This window comes from Diplotaxodon limnothrissa, linkage group LG12 (assembly GCF_057381915.1).
Source record: "Diplotaxodon limnothrissa isolate DT_005_m linkage group LG12, D_limnothrissa_male_GT1.1, whole genome shotgun sequence".
Classification (NCBI taxonomy): domain Eukaryota; kingdom Metazoa; phylum Chordata; class Actinopteri; order Cichliformes; family Cichlidae; genus Diplotaxodon; species Diplotaxodon limnothrissa.
In genome coordinates this window covers 16,781,066-16,796,355 of record NC_140607.1, presented here as the reverse complement: position 1 = coordinate 16,796,355, position 15,290 = coordinate 16,781,066, and the positions used below count along the sequence as shown (strand labels likewise).

General features: G+C 39.2%; 1 protein-coding gene across 1 annotated transcript in view; it reads right to left on the bottom strand.

The window, feature by feature from the left end:
• Positions 1–4,048: 4,048 nt before the first annotated feature.
• Positions 4,049–15,290, bottom strand: part of LOC146621084 (GDNF family receptor alpha-2-like) — a 67,840-nt gene continuing 56,598 nt past the window's right edge. The window contains exons 7-8 of the mRNA XM_085368116.1: positions 12,537–12,679; positions 4,049–4,293 (exon numbers count right to left, since the gene is read on the bottom strand). Coding sequence (XP_085224242.1) covers positions 4,168–4,293; positions 12,537–12,679 — 269 coding nt within the window. The 3' untranslated portion in view covers positions 4,049–4,167. The remainder of the gene's footprint in view (positions 4,294–12,536; positions 12,680–15,290) is intronic.

The window sequence follows — 15,290 nt, the reverse complement described above, 5'->3', positions numbered from 1 at the left end:
GATTTTGCAGATATGTTTTAAATAGATGATCAGATAGATTTGTTTAGACCTAACTACTTTGTCCACATGGCAGCATACAGTTAGGTTCCTAATCTCATGGGTAAAGGTGCAACGTTTGTAGTTTTTTTTTTTCTGTGCACCACCACAGCGGATTTTAAATCACACATTAAATATGGAATTGAAGTGCAGACTTACAGCTTTAATTCAAGGGTTTTAAAACAAATTTTGTTTAGCAATAAATGCCTCTAAAAAATGGAGCTTGAGGAAAATATTTAAATTAAGTGAATGTCTCTATTTAAAAACAAACAAACAAAAAATTCATGATGTGATATTATAGTATATAGTATATCAGAAATCTGTTCACTATTTTTATTACAAATTATATCAGTAAGGAAGCAGACTAAATATTCACTGATAATTTATGGGACAGGGGTGGGATTAAATAAGTGTATACTTCTTCCCACTCCCTTTCAACATGTAAATTAATCAGAATGTTTTTTTGTATGTAATTTGTATAGTATATTTTTTTTTCTCTCATTTCTTTTCTAAATGTACTTGTATATTGTTCACATGTTGAAATAAATTACCAATCAATCAATCAATCAATACTCAATAACTAGACTATTGACTGACAAGTAGTTTCAGGGCCATGTGTAGATAGTTTGCTTATTATTTCATGAGAGGTGAAGCAGGCAGAATATCTGAAGTTGAGTGTTGAATTTGTATTTTGTAGTTTTTCACTGTAATTTTAAATTTTAAAGAGAGATGTCAGTGTAAGTGAGGGATCTATCAGAGTGATAGCGAAAACTTTAAGAGTGGCCAAATCAAGAATCTGGTTCATCCTGCAAAAGAAGGAATGCACGGACCAGCTCAGCAACACCAAAATGACCACAGAAGACCACAGAAGTCAATAACTGCAGAGTTATTACTTGGTAAAGAATAACAGCTTCGCAACATTTTACTAAGTCAAGAACACTCTTGAGTAGGTATGTGCATCATTATCAAGGTGTACAATCATGAGTGTAAATACAGAGCGTTTACAACAGGGGGCAAAGCACTGGTTACACACAAGACTTTGCTAGAAAACATCTAAAGGTTCTGCACTTTTTTGCAAAAAATCCCCCAAAACTCTACTCAGATTCAGCCAAATGCTCCAAAACCGATCAGGCAGCACTTAACGGTGTAAATAGACAATGCCCCAAAGCACACCACAAAAACAACCCAACAATTTCTGAAGTCAAAGCAACGGGATAATATTTAATGGCTAAGTCAGTCCCCTGATCTCAGTCCAGTAAAGCATCCAGTTATTAAATGCAAATACCACTGCAGGCAGTAACTTGAAAAGGATTCTCATCCAAGTATTAAAAACAGCAAAATAATAAAACACACTATTAAAATTATTTTAATTAATTTTGAGCCTCTTGAAATGGGGGACTATTTGTAAAATAGCTGGAATTCCTGAATAGTTAATGTGATTTTTTTGTTAAAACCCTTGAATTAAAGAGTCTGTGCTTCAATCACATCTTGATTGTTTGATTTAAAATCCTCTTTGGTGGAGGCAAAACTACAAACATTGTGTCTTTGTCCAACAATTTAGAGACCTTGAAAGTTTTTCAACGCAGTCTGAAAACACTGACAGAAGTACATTACAATTCGAAAGGACTGCAACATTCATTATGTGATATCAGGAAAAAAAAAAGAGAAATTGTTCACATGCACGAGTTCATAGACTTACTTTTAAAAATACATGCGTTTTTCTTTGTTTAATATTGAAAGTGTGTGATTATTGTGCGATTATTTGCTACAGGTTAAAAATCCTTACAATTCACTTGTATATATTTATATCTATATATAATGGATATCTATATATCTACAGCCAAAAACATGGTGGTTGCTTTATGAAAATGTGTTGAATGTGGAAGGCAAAGACAAATATTGTGCTGAGATTTTTGCCATTTTGCAGCAGTAATCTGCAATAAACTCACCAGTTTAGGAAATGACTGTAATTTCTGCCAGACCGAACCAGCCCGTGGTGGTGAAAGCACACTGAGCTGAGTTTCATGCAACATTCATGATCCGGGCAGATAGTAAACCTTTTCTAAACCCTGCCTGCTAACACAAAGCTGTTTGGTTCTATAGCAGGCATTAATGTGTCACAACACTACACTTGATGTGCTGTTTGAAAATAAAAACTTGTTTTTGGTGAAACTACTGGTAACATTCATTCAGAGCAGTGGAAAATTATGAAAGCATGAACACACAAAAAATGTCTCTCATCTGCAAAGATGCCAGCGCAAGTCTTGATTTTTTTGTTGTTCTTTCAGCATCTGTCAGAGCGTGTGTTTCAAAAACAAACACAATGCACGGATGGGCAAAACGATATTCTTATGGGTGTAACATCATGCATTCGGCCTCATCTTGTTTGCAAATGTGCTCTTTTATAGCTACGTCCAAAAGATTGTGGCTAAGTTGATTGCTGATTTGCCCAAGTTACACAGAATGACTTTCATGTCCTTTTAACAGTAGACACCAAGCAGCTGAAGACATCAGCTCCTCTTCTGAAGAGTCAAAACAAATTTGCTTGTGTGGAACAATTTCCCATTAAAAGGAAGCCATTTAAAGGACAGGCTGACATTTTCACATGTCTGTTAATAATACTAATAATAATCATCAATAATAAGAGGCAGTCACACACACTCAAACGGGCCCAATCTGTTAATAATACTAATAATAATCATCAATAATAAGAGGCAGTCACACACACTCAAACGGGCCCAATCTGTTAGTGAGAGGCTGTTATCACTCTTCTCCGCTCCTCTGGACAAAAACTAAATGAAGAAAAAGTTCAGAGACTCTTAAAATTGGAAACAAAAGAGCTGGAAGTTCCCAAAAACGCTTACCAGAACTGCAAGGTGATTTTACTCTCCAATTACAATATGCATCATAACCTCTGCTGTCTGACGGTGCAAAATGAACCCCCACACGGGCAATTCAAAATGCTCCTCACAAGCTACTTTTCTCCTGCTTGTAAACCCATTCACACATTGTAATGAGTTTGTACACACATAGACAGACACACACAGTAAACAAATATTACAATATTCACACACACATTATGGCTTTTTCAAGCAGTTGGAGCTCGTTTAATTTTATCCCTGTATACATTCTTTGTGATCAAACCTTAATAGACAAATATAAATGCAGATAATGAAATCCTTCCTTCAGTACCAGTACAGAGCCACCTGTGCATACAATAATGTCCTTTAAAGGTACTAGATATCATTAGGCTGAATGAAAGAAAAAGTGTTGTTTATATACATAGAGACAGAAATATACACGTGTGCGGGTGGACATATGGCGAACACCCACAATTATCAACAACATCTTAAATGACCATAAGACCATTAACTGTTTAATACGGCTGCCTTTAGCTCTTTTCGCTGCCTGCTTAAAAGGTACACTGTAGCACCCAAATGAAAGCTCGGTACTGTAGATTGATTATGGTCACAGATACTATACCAACACTTAGAACATTGAGTAGGCTTTACAATTTAGAGTTTACACTAGATTTGAAGAAACAGAACGTAATCATCCCCCATCCATGCCTCTAAATGTGCAATCTGTTCATCCAAGAGAAGATTAAGTCCAAGACCCAAAGCAAATAAAAACGATTCCTTCTTTTTTTCCCATCTCACTATATGACATTTACTTCAAGCTCACTCCTTTTCTCTTTGCAACAATTTCTTTTCTGCCAATCCTGCCTTGCCTTCTTTTAATTGTGTTGTTCATTCCCCCCCTCTCGCCCTCCTTTGGTGAGAAAAGTGCAGAAGTCTTTGACATGAGCAGCTTCAGTCCTCTGGGTTTTTTTCGTGACTCAGTCAGAGAGCGGCCTTCATGGCCTCTCATACCAAGGGTCTTTTGTAAAGCCATGTGCTCCATCACAGTTGCGGTCTGCCCGAATGATACGATAAATGAACAACAAATTCACAGTTATAAAATTTCAGCCATTTCCACCTCTCTCGGCCTTTTGTTTTTCTCTTTCGTAAATGCCATCCATGTCAACTGTCCAGAGAATCAGCCTTCTTAATATCAGTCTCAGGAATAACACCTTCTGCATTTGGGATCAGCTTGTGGGTGGATGACCTCTTTTTTCTCCTCCTGGCGCTTCTATAAGGCATGCTGGGCCAGGACCAGAGCCAAAGCCAGGCTGGGAAGCAGAGCCCAGACACTGGCATAGAGACAAGAAGAGTGATCCTCTCCCAGGTCCATGACACCACCTCTTGGTTGGTGATACTGGGCAGATAGAGAGGGACACACAGAGGGAGAGAGAGATCCGCAAAAGGTTAGACATGACTCACAATTCATGCTGCTTTCCTGTTCTGGCATTTGATAAGAGAGAGGTCAGACAGGACAGGAGGGAAATGAGAGAGGACAGGGTCACTGCTAAAGAGAAGAAGAGAAAACATCATTCAGAAAGTCAAAGCAAGAAATGACATTCGCAGTACATCCACTTTGACATGAACATTAAGTGTTTGATCCACCAAACGTTTTGATATGTGAAGTATATTTCAAGCCCGTGCTGCTTAGTATGCTCCTTGCTTCTTAAACAAGTTGGCAACAAAGGAAAGCTTCTTGTGTGCACTTTTTCTTTTTTTTTCTCAAAAACTCTTTTAGGCTGTGCCAGAAAGTCTCTAAACAGTTTTTAAAGCTATCATTACAGACTTTATTTACAAGAAAAACATGCCACGAAGCCAAACACACACTACAGAAGCCAGCGGCGGCTATGGATTTCTTTTCAATATTTCATGAGGCAAATCTTACAGCAAGTAGAGGCCCAAGAAAACAAGACCCCTTGTTTGAGTGTGCACAATCAAAACGCTAAAGTGTTTATTCTTATGCACAAGAGAGAATAAACTTGTGAAGTTTATTTTCCCACACTGTTCACATTATGGCGGAGACGAGTGGGAATCAGCACAGATATTAAATTCTGTGGCCTCCAGAGTTCCACCGTTATACCCGTGCTACAATGGGTTTTATTATATGCTGTTCCATAAAATTGTTAGCATTTTGAATACTTTTTCAATTTTCTCGGATTTCTGTAACACAAAGCATAACCATTTGCCTTCAAGTTAAAGCAGTCCTGCTCAATTTGCAAAGGTACCATTTTCAGTCCTGCACAGCAATACAGAGGCACATCATAAGGAACATGAAACATTTTCTCCTCCTCTTTCCCCTCCTCCACCTTCCCCTCACCTCATCTTCACCATGTATTCGCCCATTTCGCTGTGCACAGGAAAAAAAAAAAGAAAAGAAAAAGATTTACTATGATGTTATCTACCAGCACTTCGTCTTCCACCAGAACGAGGCAACACATAAATGAGAAAATAAACAATGAAACGAGAAAATTGTTGAGTTATTTTAACAAGACAGCCATATTTTTGCTTCTGTGAAGAAGGATGCAAGAGGGAGAACGAGGGAGACAAAGGGGGTGTTTCCAGTAGCCTCAGTTATCACAGTACCTGTGTTTGTGAATTTGCACTTTACAAAGAAATGATTGAAATGACAGTTGCCAAAAAAAGAGGGGTGCACGCGCGGAGGAGCAGCACTGGGTAGCCTGACAATGCACCAAACACATCCGCGACTAAAAGCCAATTAATTAGCAAGGGCAGTGATGTGTGGCAGCAGCCTGTTGACATGAGTCCAGATCTCTAGCTGCAGCCAATATCCACACATACACTCAGGCTTGTGATAAGCTGCACACACATGAACAAAGGGATAAAGCACAAACACATGCATATACATGACAGAATACAGACAATGTCGAAATGTCCTTATTTGTTTACAGGCAGAGAGAGCGAGAGAAACAAAAGCATTTATTTAAACTGTTAAAAATGCACGTGACTTGTCATTTAAGTGGTAAACACACATCTAGACAGCACTTGTTTTCATTCACTGTCAAATTTGCAGCGAAACTGCAACTACTTATTGAGTAACCCTGAGTTATGTAGCCTTTTTCCACCAGTCAGTTCCATTCAATTGAGCTGAAAATCAACAGTGACAGGGTTACATGAGAGCACAGACAACACTAGCCTTCCGCTGCCTGCGAGCTCAGAGTGTGTGTTTGGGTGTGTGTAATGTGGGCGTGGAGACTGATCACTTGCACGAGTTGCTTTTAATAAAATTTAACATTTCAAAGAAACACATTGCAAAAACTGTAGAATCAGTAGGCACTTCCTGAACACAAGTTTGGTAAATGTGAAGGTAATTGGTTTGAAATGGCATCGCATAGTAACATTGAGTCATTTGAAAGAAGGCACAAGGTGTGGGGAAAAAGGCAAGCTGTACAAAAATCTGCTAATGAGGCTATGTTGTCAACGTACACTCACTGGCCACTTCATTAGTTACGCCTTGCCAGTTCCACAATGTCTTCAGAGCTGTTTTAATTCTTCATGGCACAAATTCAACAAGGTGTTGGAAAGATTCCTCAGAGATTCTGGTCCACATTGACTTGATAGCATCAAGCAGTTGCTGCACATGCATGATGTGAATCTCCTGTTCCACCACATCCCAACACAACCATCAGAAGAAGGATACAATGTGGCCATACAGGGATTGACATGGTCAGTAACTAAGGCGAAGTAAGCTGTGGCATTTAAACAATGCTCAATTTGTGTTAAAGAGCTGGAAAAATGCCCAGAAAGCATCCCTCACTGCATTATACCACCAACAGCCTGAACTATTGAAACAAGGCAGATCCATGTTTTCATATTGTTCATGACAAACTCTGACCCTACCATCTGAATGTCCATACTCATAACATTTCAGAACAACTCACAACATCTTTCCAATCTTTTCCAATTTTGGTGAAACTGTGTGAATGTGGTGCGCTTTGGCCTCAGTTTCCTGTTAACTGACAACAGTGGCAACTGGATTGGTGTTTTGCGGCTGTAGCCCACCAGCTTTCAAGCTTTGACGTGTATTCGGAGAAGGTCGTCTGCATAAACTGGCTGTAACGAGTGGTTATCTGAGTTGCTGTTGCCTTCCTATCAGCCTGAGGCAGTATGGCCATTCTCCTCTGACCTTCTCCATCAACAAGGCATTTTCATCAAAGGCAACGACTGCTCACTGTATATTTTCTCTTTTTTAGACCATTCTCTGTAAATCCTAGAGATGGTTGTTTGGGGAAAATGCCAGTTAAATGTATTTAGTTGTCGCCATGTGACTAGTTGATAGAACATATTCCTTAACGAGCATTTGAACAAGTGTACCTAATGAAGTGGCCAGTGATGGTCATGGTGAATTATCTGTTGCTTTTATATAATGGTCACCACTTAAAGATCCCTGACTGATTGTTTATTGAATAAGGTTTCAAAAACCATCCAATCTATGATAAATGTCATTCCCACTGAACATTTTCCCCTTGATTTGGGTTCAAAGCCCTCTAAAATCACAGTGAACTTGTTTGATGTGTAAATCAAACTTACCTGATGTTGCAACAGAATTTTAACCACTACATGTTCAAATAACTGACTATATATATATATCTTATCTTTCTTAAAGTCATATCCTTTTACACAGTAATAGATTTAAATAAAAATGCATATTTACTTACAGCAGAGAGCAATAATATAATATCTCCTGCTGAGATTGGAACCGAGTCCTTGGCATCAAATGAGGGTTTATCCTTTTGAGATACACGAATATTTTGGAAATTCAGATTTCTGTACACCCGCACTGAGATTCCAGGCGTCCGTACACATAGACTTGTGTGATTTAACATATATTATTGTTGTTTGTGTCATATATAAATGACTTAAAGTATTAAACTGCTTTATGCAGAGTGGTCTATTTTTAGCCAAATCCTTTGAGTTCATATTAGAGCTACTACATAGAAGCAAAAAGATAGTACCCACTTTGACTGTTATCAGCCCTTTGAATGGCCAGTTATAATTTGCAATCTGTCCCATAGATATGACTAGTAGACACCCTCCTGGTACCTGCCTGTAGCCAAGATGGTACAAGATAGTAATCACGATAAACAGAAAGTAATCCAGATCAAGTGATGCTTTTCGCAGTTGTGGGAATAAGTACATGTTAAATCTGCAGTTGATCAGGGATGCACCAGTTCAACTTTTTCATTTGCAGTACTGATATAAGATAATCTTGTGTAAGGCAACGTCGGGCTGAATTTAAACATTACTTTCCAAACTTCATAAAGCACAATATGGCTAATAAATATTTGCAAGCTTATTCACTGAAATTGTGTTTATTAGTGAAATAATTTAATCAGCACCAGCATAACGCAAATGAACGGTGATTCTTTTTCCATTTGTTTAATTTCACCTTAGTATACTGCACTTTGCTGCCTTTGTCTTCTCCCAGTTTTACATGTGTGCATCTCCTCACGCACAGAGTGGAGCCGAGGACAACCTGGTATGTTAAAGCAGGTCCAATAAATAATGAACATAACAAGTGTGAGACTGAGAGCGAGAGAAGCTGACAAGGAAAACTCATCTGAGCTTTTCACCCATCATCAATCCACAAACTCCTGCAAAGAAAATTTGATGTAGCGGACATGAAATACCTTGAAACCGCTAACTGTTTGCAGTTAGCTCCCTCCATAAACTCTTAGAACTGTTTGCCACCAGTACACTGCTGGCATAGTACATAAATATTTAAAAACACAGACCTGAATTTAACAGATCGGCTGCACAGAGCTGCTCACTCACTTTAAAAAAAAGAAACTTTTTTAAGGCAGTACAGGAATAACAACTGATACAAATATTGGATTGATGTTTATTCATCACCTGGAACGTTGAGCTTTGTAATATGTGTTTAGTGATGTGAAATGGTGTGTTTTAATCTAAACTAAAATCTTGTTTCCAAAGACTAATCAAATGAATTTAGTGCCTTCCCAGAGAAGTAATTTTGGCGCCTCAACCAAACAGTGTGTACAAATGAACATAATCAGTACGCCAACAAAACTTCCAAACACATGAGGTTTTAAGGGCCAAATGGTTGGTGGAAGACCTTGCATACTGGTGACATGACCCTGTAAACAAGTGATAACTGCCATTCAAAACAGACTTAGTTTGCTTTAGAAACTGTATCAGTTTGTTGTAATGCACATTTAAACTGGGTACACAAATATCACGTGTGTAACCTCACCACTGGAGTTGGGAGCATGGCACTGCTCAGTTATACCTAAATATGGATGCATCTTTACAGTGCTCAAAGGACCAAGCTTCAGACCACATGTTTACTCAATGAGCCACAGTGAGATTTACAGCTCTGGACAGTCAGTCTTCTGCCAAGAGGACTCATACCATAACAACACACCCCCAATTTATCTGCCATGGAAGTTTGACAAGTTTTAATTGCCAGGCATAGTTGTCTAAGAACTCAGGGCCGCCCAAAATGTCGCTACCAGCTCCCTCTCTAATTATAAACTTCCTGCTTGAGTAATCACACGTCTTATTGTTTCCTAATTACCATTTTTACAATAAATTAAACACCATGCTGCAGTGAGACAGGCACTGAGCAGTGCATCAATACTGACACACACACACACACACACACAACCTTTGGAGAAAGCGGTTTCACCACCCATTCGCCCTCTGCTATCCTCTCTCTTTCTCTACCTTTCGGTAATACACACACTGTTAATGTTATCAGCTGTGCTTATTCATTAATTTTCCTCTTTGCAACATTTTTAGGGTGTCAGGTTTTACAGAATTGAAATCCAAAGACACAAAAGGAAGACTAAATGAACAGAAAGTGAGCCGTTTTCTTGCAGATGCAGAGACACAAAGTCTAAAAATGAGCCAAAAGAAATCCAACGGAATCACAGGAGAACACAATGGAGGGGCACTTGTAAGTACAACAGATGCAGGACTATTTATGCACAAGGGGGCAATCAGGTAAGTGGAAACTGAAGGGTAACGAGACAGGTGTCCAGTGGAGGCAATGAAGTTCCTCAGGTGGTTGAGTGTTGGTGAGCTCTATTTGCTTAGGCACAGGACTCTTGGGTTGCACCAGCTTTGTCACCACAGGACACTCAGCTAGGACAGGTTAGGACACACAGGCTGAGTTTTAGGGACCCCAGTCTCACAGGGGATACTGGTTTGGACACAGTATACATGGTCACGGGGTAGCCAGAATTAAAAAAAAAAAGGAACTCAGGGCATGGAGTTTGGGTAAACACTCAGGCGGAGGAATTGGCTGCTGAGGCTGCAATCGGCAGTGTTGCCAAGGGCTGCAGTCGCTCTTTTAAGATGGCAGAGATTTAAATGCTGGTTTGGGTAGTTGACAGGAGCAACAGCAGGTGGCAGACAATCTAGCTGCACACTTAACCCAATTTGACTTCTGGTGGAAGTTGGACCTGCAGGCTTGGTAGCCTTGAGGTATGACTTCCCTCAGGAGCACAACTACTGGGTGAGGCCCCCATTGCCTTGGTAAGCCCCTCTGGAGATAGGCTCATATTCAGTTCCAAAATTCTTCTCAAAAAACGAGAAAGCCACCTGCTGCTGTTCAGACTCTACTGCTGGGTCCAAGGTTTGCAGAACTGGGACCCAGCAGTGGCATGCACAAGGTAGACCGAATGAACAAAAAATGAGTTGTTTTATTAGGCTGATGCAATAATGCAAACTCCAAAACAATCCAACAGAAGGCACAGCAGTGAAATAATAATAGGGAAAAAAATGGATTTGGAAAATAAAATAAACAAAGATCTAAACTTTCTAAACAGAAATAACAAGAGAAACAAAGCAGAAACTCAAACTTTAACATATTAACTAAAAATTCAAGACCGAAAACAAGGCTCAAACGCAGTGATCACGACATAAGGTTTTAATTTCCTGTGTTCCAATCAACGAGGGTTTGTGTGCAAAGCACAAAACTGCACATTTAACATTTAACGGCTCTGATGCGAAATGTCTTAATGGTAGTTGTTCATTCAGAACACAAATTTGCATTCCTAAACCGTGCACATTACTTGGATTTGGATATGTAACAGTCACTGAAAAATGACATGAACAACAACATCAGCAGCAGAATATTTTATAAAGCACAGTTTTATACCGCTGCCAAACATGGGCACATGGGTCTCCTGCAAAGGTGAAAAGCATCATTACTCTTACTTTAGAAAGCTGCACAAAACATCTAAAATACATCTGTAAAACACAGCCGTAATTCACTGTGAAAACTAATCCAACTCAACAGCTAGATAAAAAGAAAAGCCTCTTCTCGACCTATAGTGTAAAGTGAAATATTTCTGTAGCAGAGAGACTCATAAAAAGAAGGATTCTTTGGTGAATAACTTAATTCTGTCATTTTTACACTTATTTGAAGAGAAAATGAAGAAGAGTTATGTTAAAAGACAAAGAGCTATGCATTTGTGCAGCACAGCATTAAAAAAAGTGGTAATGTTTTCTGCTCCAGACAGTGAACCTAGTTATAGTTGAGTTAACTGCAGTCTTCATAGTAGACAGCATTCAGCAGAGAACAGGCCCTGGGCCAGTATTTTAGAACATCTAATCCAGATTAAGCCTCCACCTCCCATTCCTTTCACTCTTTCTTTGTCTGTAAGAAAAATATAATATTTCAACCACATGTCATCATCTTGGGTGTGTAGCATAAACTGTGTTATCATAAAGCGTCTGTTTTGATGTGCCAATTGCTTTAACAAGCATAGAGATTGTATGTGATGCGAATGTGAACGGTGCAGCACGTTGAGTCTTATTATTTTGCCACTGTACAAAAGAGAGAGCGGAGGAGTATTTTTGTGATTCTCCTTGCAGTTGGTCCATTTTATCAAATGTATGCAGAGAAGTAGCAGGAAAGAGATGAAAATGTATATTTTTGATGTGACAAAAAACAAAATAAAGCAACATCCACATCTATTTAACTTTTACAGTGAGTTGACCTAAATGTGTCACGATTAACTAAGTTCAATGAGGAGAGAGCATTTGAAAGAATTGAATATGATTTCTTGAGATCTATTTGCTGATAAGATGAGCCATCATGGCAGAAAGGAACCCCAGCATTGATAAGATTTAGCACAGAACTTCCCCCAAAAAACAGCGATCTTACTGTGACAGGGTACAGAATAAAAAAACAAACAAACAAAACAAAACATGATTGTTAGCTGTTGCATGATCAGGCACATTGCAGTGAGTTTTAATGCATGCAGAGTGGAGGCTGATTGGCTCAAAGAAGGCAGGCAAGAAGATTATTGGTCTACAGTAATGACTGTAATATGGATTGTAATGAACAGTACTGAGTCTGGCAGCGTGGGAAAGTGGGAGCAATGTAAAGAATAGACTAGCAGTCGAACCCCTGGGAAAGCAAGCACATGAGTGATTACAGATCTTGCTTATTGAACATACACAGAAGCTTCATATTAGTAGCCTTCAAACTGCAGAGCATACCCGATTGCCAAACAGGCAGTAAATAACAACTCTAAATTACATTTTGCCATCACATTTAACATCTACATGTAAAACATCCCATGTAATGAAACATTGAGAACCTTTTACCTTTGGGATAGTCACTGGGAGATTTTCTGAGATCTCCTGTGTCGATACAGGGTCTGGCTTCGGTGTCGCTGAGGGGCCTGGGACAGGCCCACTTTTGTTCTGTGTGTTGTCTATCCCATAACCAAAGGCCTGAATGGCATTTCCTGCAGGAACAGAGACATAAAGTCATTTGGGTTTGACTGCCATCCCAACATGTTGGGATGGCTAGCTGGCTTCTTGCAAGAAGCCAGCTAGCAGACAGACAGCTCTAAGTCAACTTTTTGGTACCCTGCCCAATCTTTGGCAACTAAAGGAATGAGGCAAGGCTGAGTGAGACTGAGGAAGGATGGAGCAGAAAGAGCACAGAGAGCCAGTCTTTTTGCTTTGTCAGTAAGCTTCAGAGAAATATGCCAAACTAATCACAAATTGCTATCCGAGTTTTGTCTGTCATTACTAAGCACTGCCTTATGTTTTATTTTGTAAGTTATGCCTTCCTTTTTGACTGCCTCGCATATTTATGCTATTTCTTAGCGGCGGCACAAAATATTGATAAGGCAATAAATTGAATCACTTCCTCTAGCGATACATTATTGATACAGTTGTGCCAAGCATCTGAGAGCTAATTAATTGTATTTCATGCATTATAAATGAAGTCAATAAATACATTTTCCTTTTTGCCTTTTTGAGCATTTTTTTTTAAAGTTTCCATTTACACAGATGTTGTGATCTATCACAGATGATCGTCTTGCAGTGTGACAGCATTTCGATTAGGAGCAAGTCACGAAAGAACTGGATCACGAATTAATCTGCGTTTTCTATGATCCTTTACAAGCGAATCCTGCGGCGACACAACAGATTATATTTATCAAATACAACCAACTTTGCTTTATGTTGGATTCATGCATATTACAAAAAAACTCTCTTACGATGCAACAGCCATTCTCAAACTGCTACGAGCTGACTAAATAGCGCTAAAATGACCACGCTTGCAAAGATGAGTCCTAATTTGTTTGTTAGCATGAAAAGCAATACAATCTTTTAAAAGAGGGAAATCAACTAGTTCAAACAGAGGACAGCATGTGAATAAATACGAGCCCTAGCATATCAGCGCCTGCAGATGTGCTGTACACATGTGTTTAATTTTGTGTCTAAGTGCATGTGTGTGTCTCTGTAGAAATGTGATAAATCCCTGTTCAGTCAGCTTTCCAGCTAGATATGGTAAAAATAGGCGCTGAGTACCTTTTCACCGCTCATCCGTTTAAAACACAAGGCTTGTTTCTCTTTGTTCAGCCAGAGAGAAGGCAAGGCATGTAATTGCTTGGCAACCACCTCCATTATAAGGTCAGCATGCAGAGATGACTTTGAATAGATTTATGTGACTGATCAAATTCAAAACATTCCCAAACAAAGGAGAAATGGCATTTCCACACCACCACACAAAGGACAAATAAGATAGTTGTGGAATGCACATGCATAATCAGATGGCTACACAGTCCCTAGTACTACCGGTGCTTGGCCACATAAATTTGTCTGTCACATTTGTTGGTCCGCCTACACACAGACACACGCACACACAAGTATTTGAACAGCAAAGACACTCACAGAGGTACACATATGCACATTCACTTGCACACAAAACACACAGAAGAGCACACTTCATATTTTTTTATGCTGGTCGACACTGACAATTTGGGCTTCTGCTAGAAAGCAGGAGAGTGGTTCAGAGAAAAATCGAGTTCACTGGCGAGGCTTAACAATGTCAATGCTAGCAGTCAAGAGCTAGTGGAGTGCTGCTAAGACCTGTAATGTTAAGCATCTGTTTATCAGGGTCAGCTATGGTTAGCAATCCCCCTCAAAGATGTGAAATGGGTGAATAAAGTCATAGATCAAACTAGTTGGCTGGGGGGCCTCCACCCAGGATGTTTTACTGCACCCAAATGTTCCACTGAGTGATTAAGCTCATTGCCAACAGCAATTCCATTTTTTAACGGCTCATATTAAGCTTTCCTTTAACCCCTGGGCACAGCCTGTATTGTCGCACCTGCAGGGATAGATGAAATGAGAAGGAAGGAGAGAACAAGAGAAGCAGAGACAGGGGAAGGGGGAGTCAGGGTCTGACTGTCATAATACCTCTAAGCTGGAATGTTCTTTGTTGGCCTCCCATATATTTTATACAAATCGGAATTCTAATCTAGTCTTCTGTTGGACCATTGTTTTTGCTGGAGCTTGTAAGGAAAAATTGGGAACAGTTCAAGGACAGTAAATGAACCATCTAAAGCATGTTTTTCTGATTTCACTTGAAGTATGCTGTGATGGATGAGGTATCAAAATGAACTCTGCTGCAGATCTAAAGGTTTACACTAAATATTTTCTCATGATCTACAGCACAGTTAAAGCTGTAAGAATTTAATTACATAATTAAATTGGTAATGAAGATGCAATACAATTAGCTCAAGATGTAAACAGATATAAATCTAGTTTGCATACATGGCAAAGATAAAAGAAGAGTCTATATAGTGACATATTATTGTTATAATTAAAGTTTTTTTACCTTTAAATAACAGCTTCAGATTTGTCTTGGTCACTAATTTTACCCCAACACATGTCCTGGCAACATATGAGCAGAGTAAGTGGTTTCCTAGAAAAAGAGTGTTGCCAAGATGCTTAGCTAGAGCAAGCTCTTTCAACAGAAGTGGTGCGCATTGAAGTTAAAGAGGAGCGAGCAGGCCAGTCTGCTAATTAACCAAAACTCTACCACATTCGGGTCTGTGATTC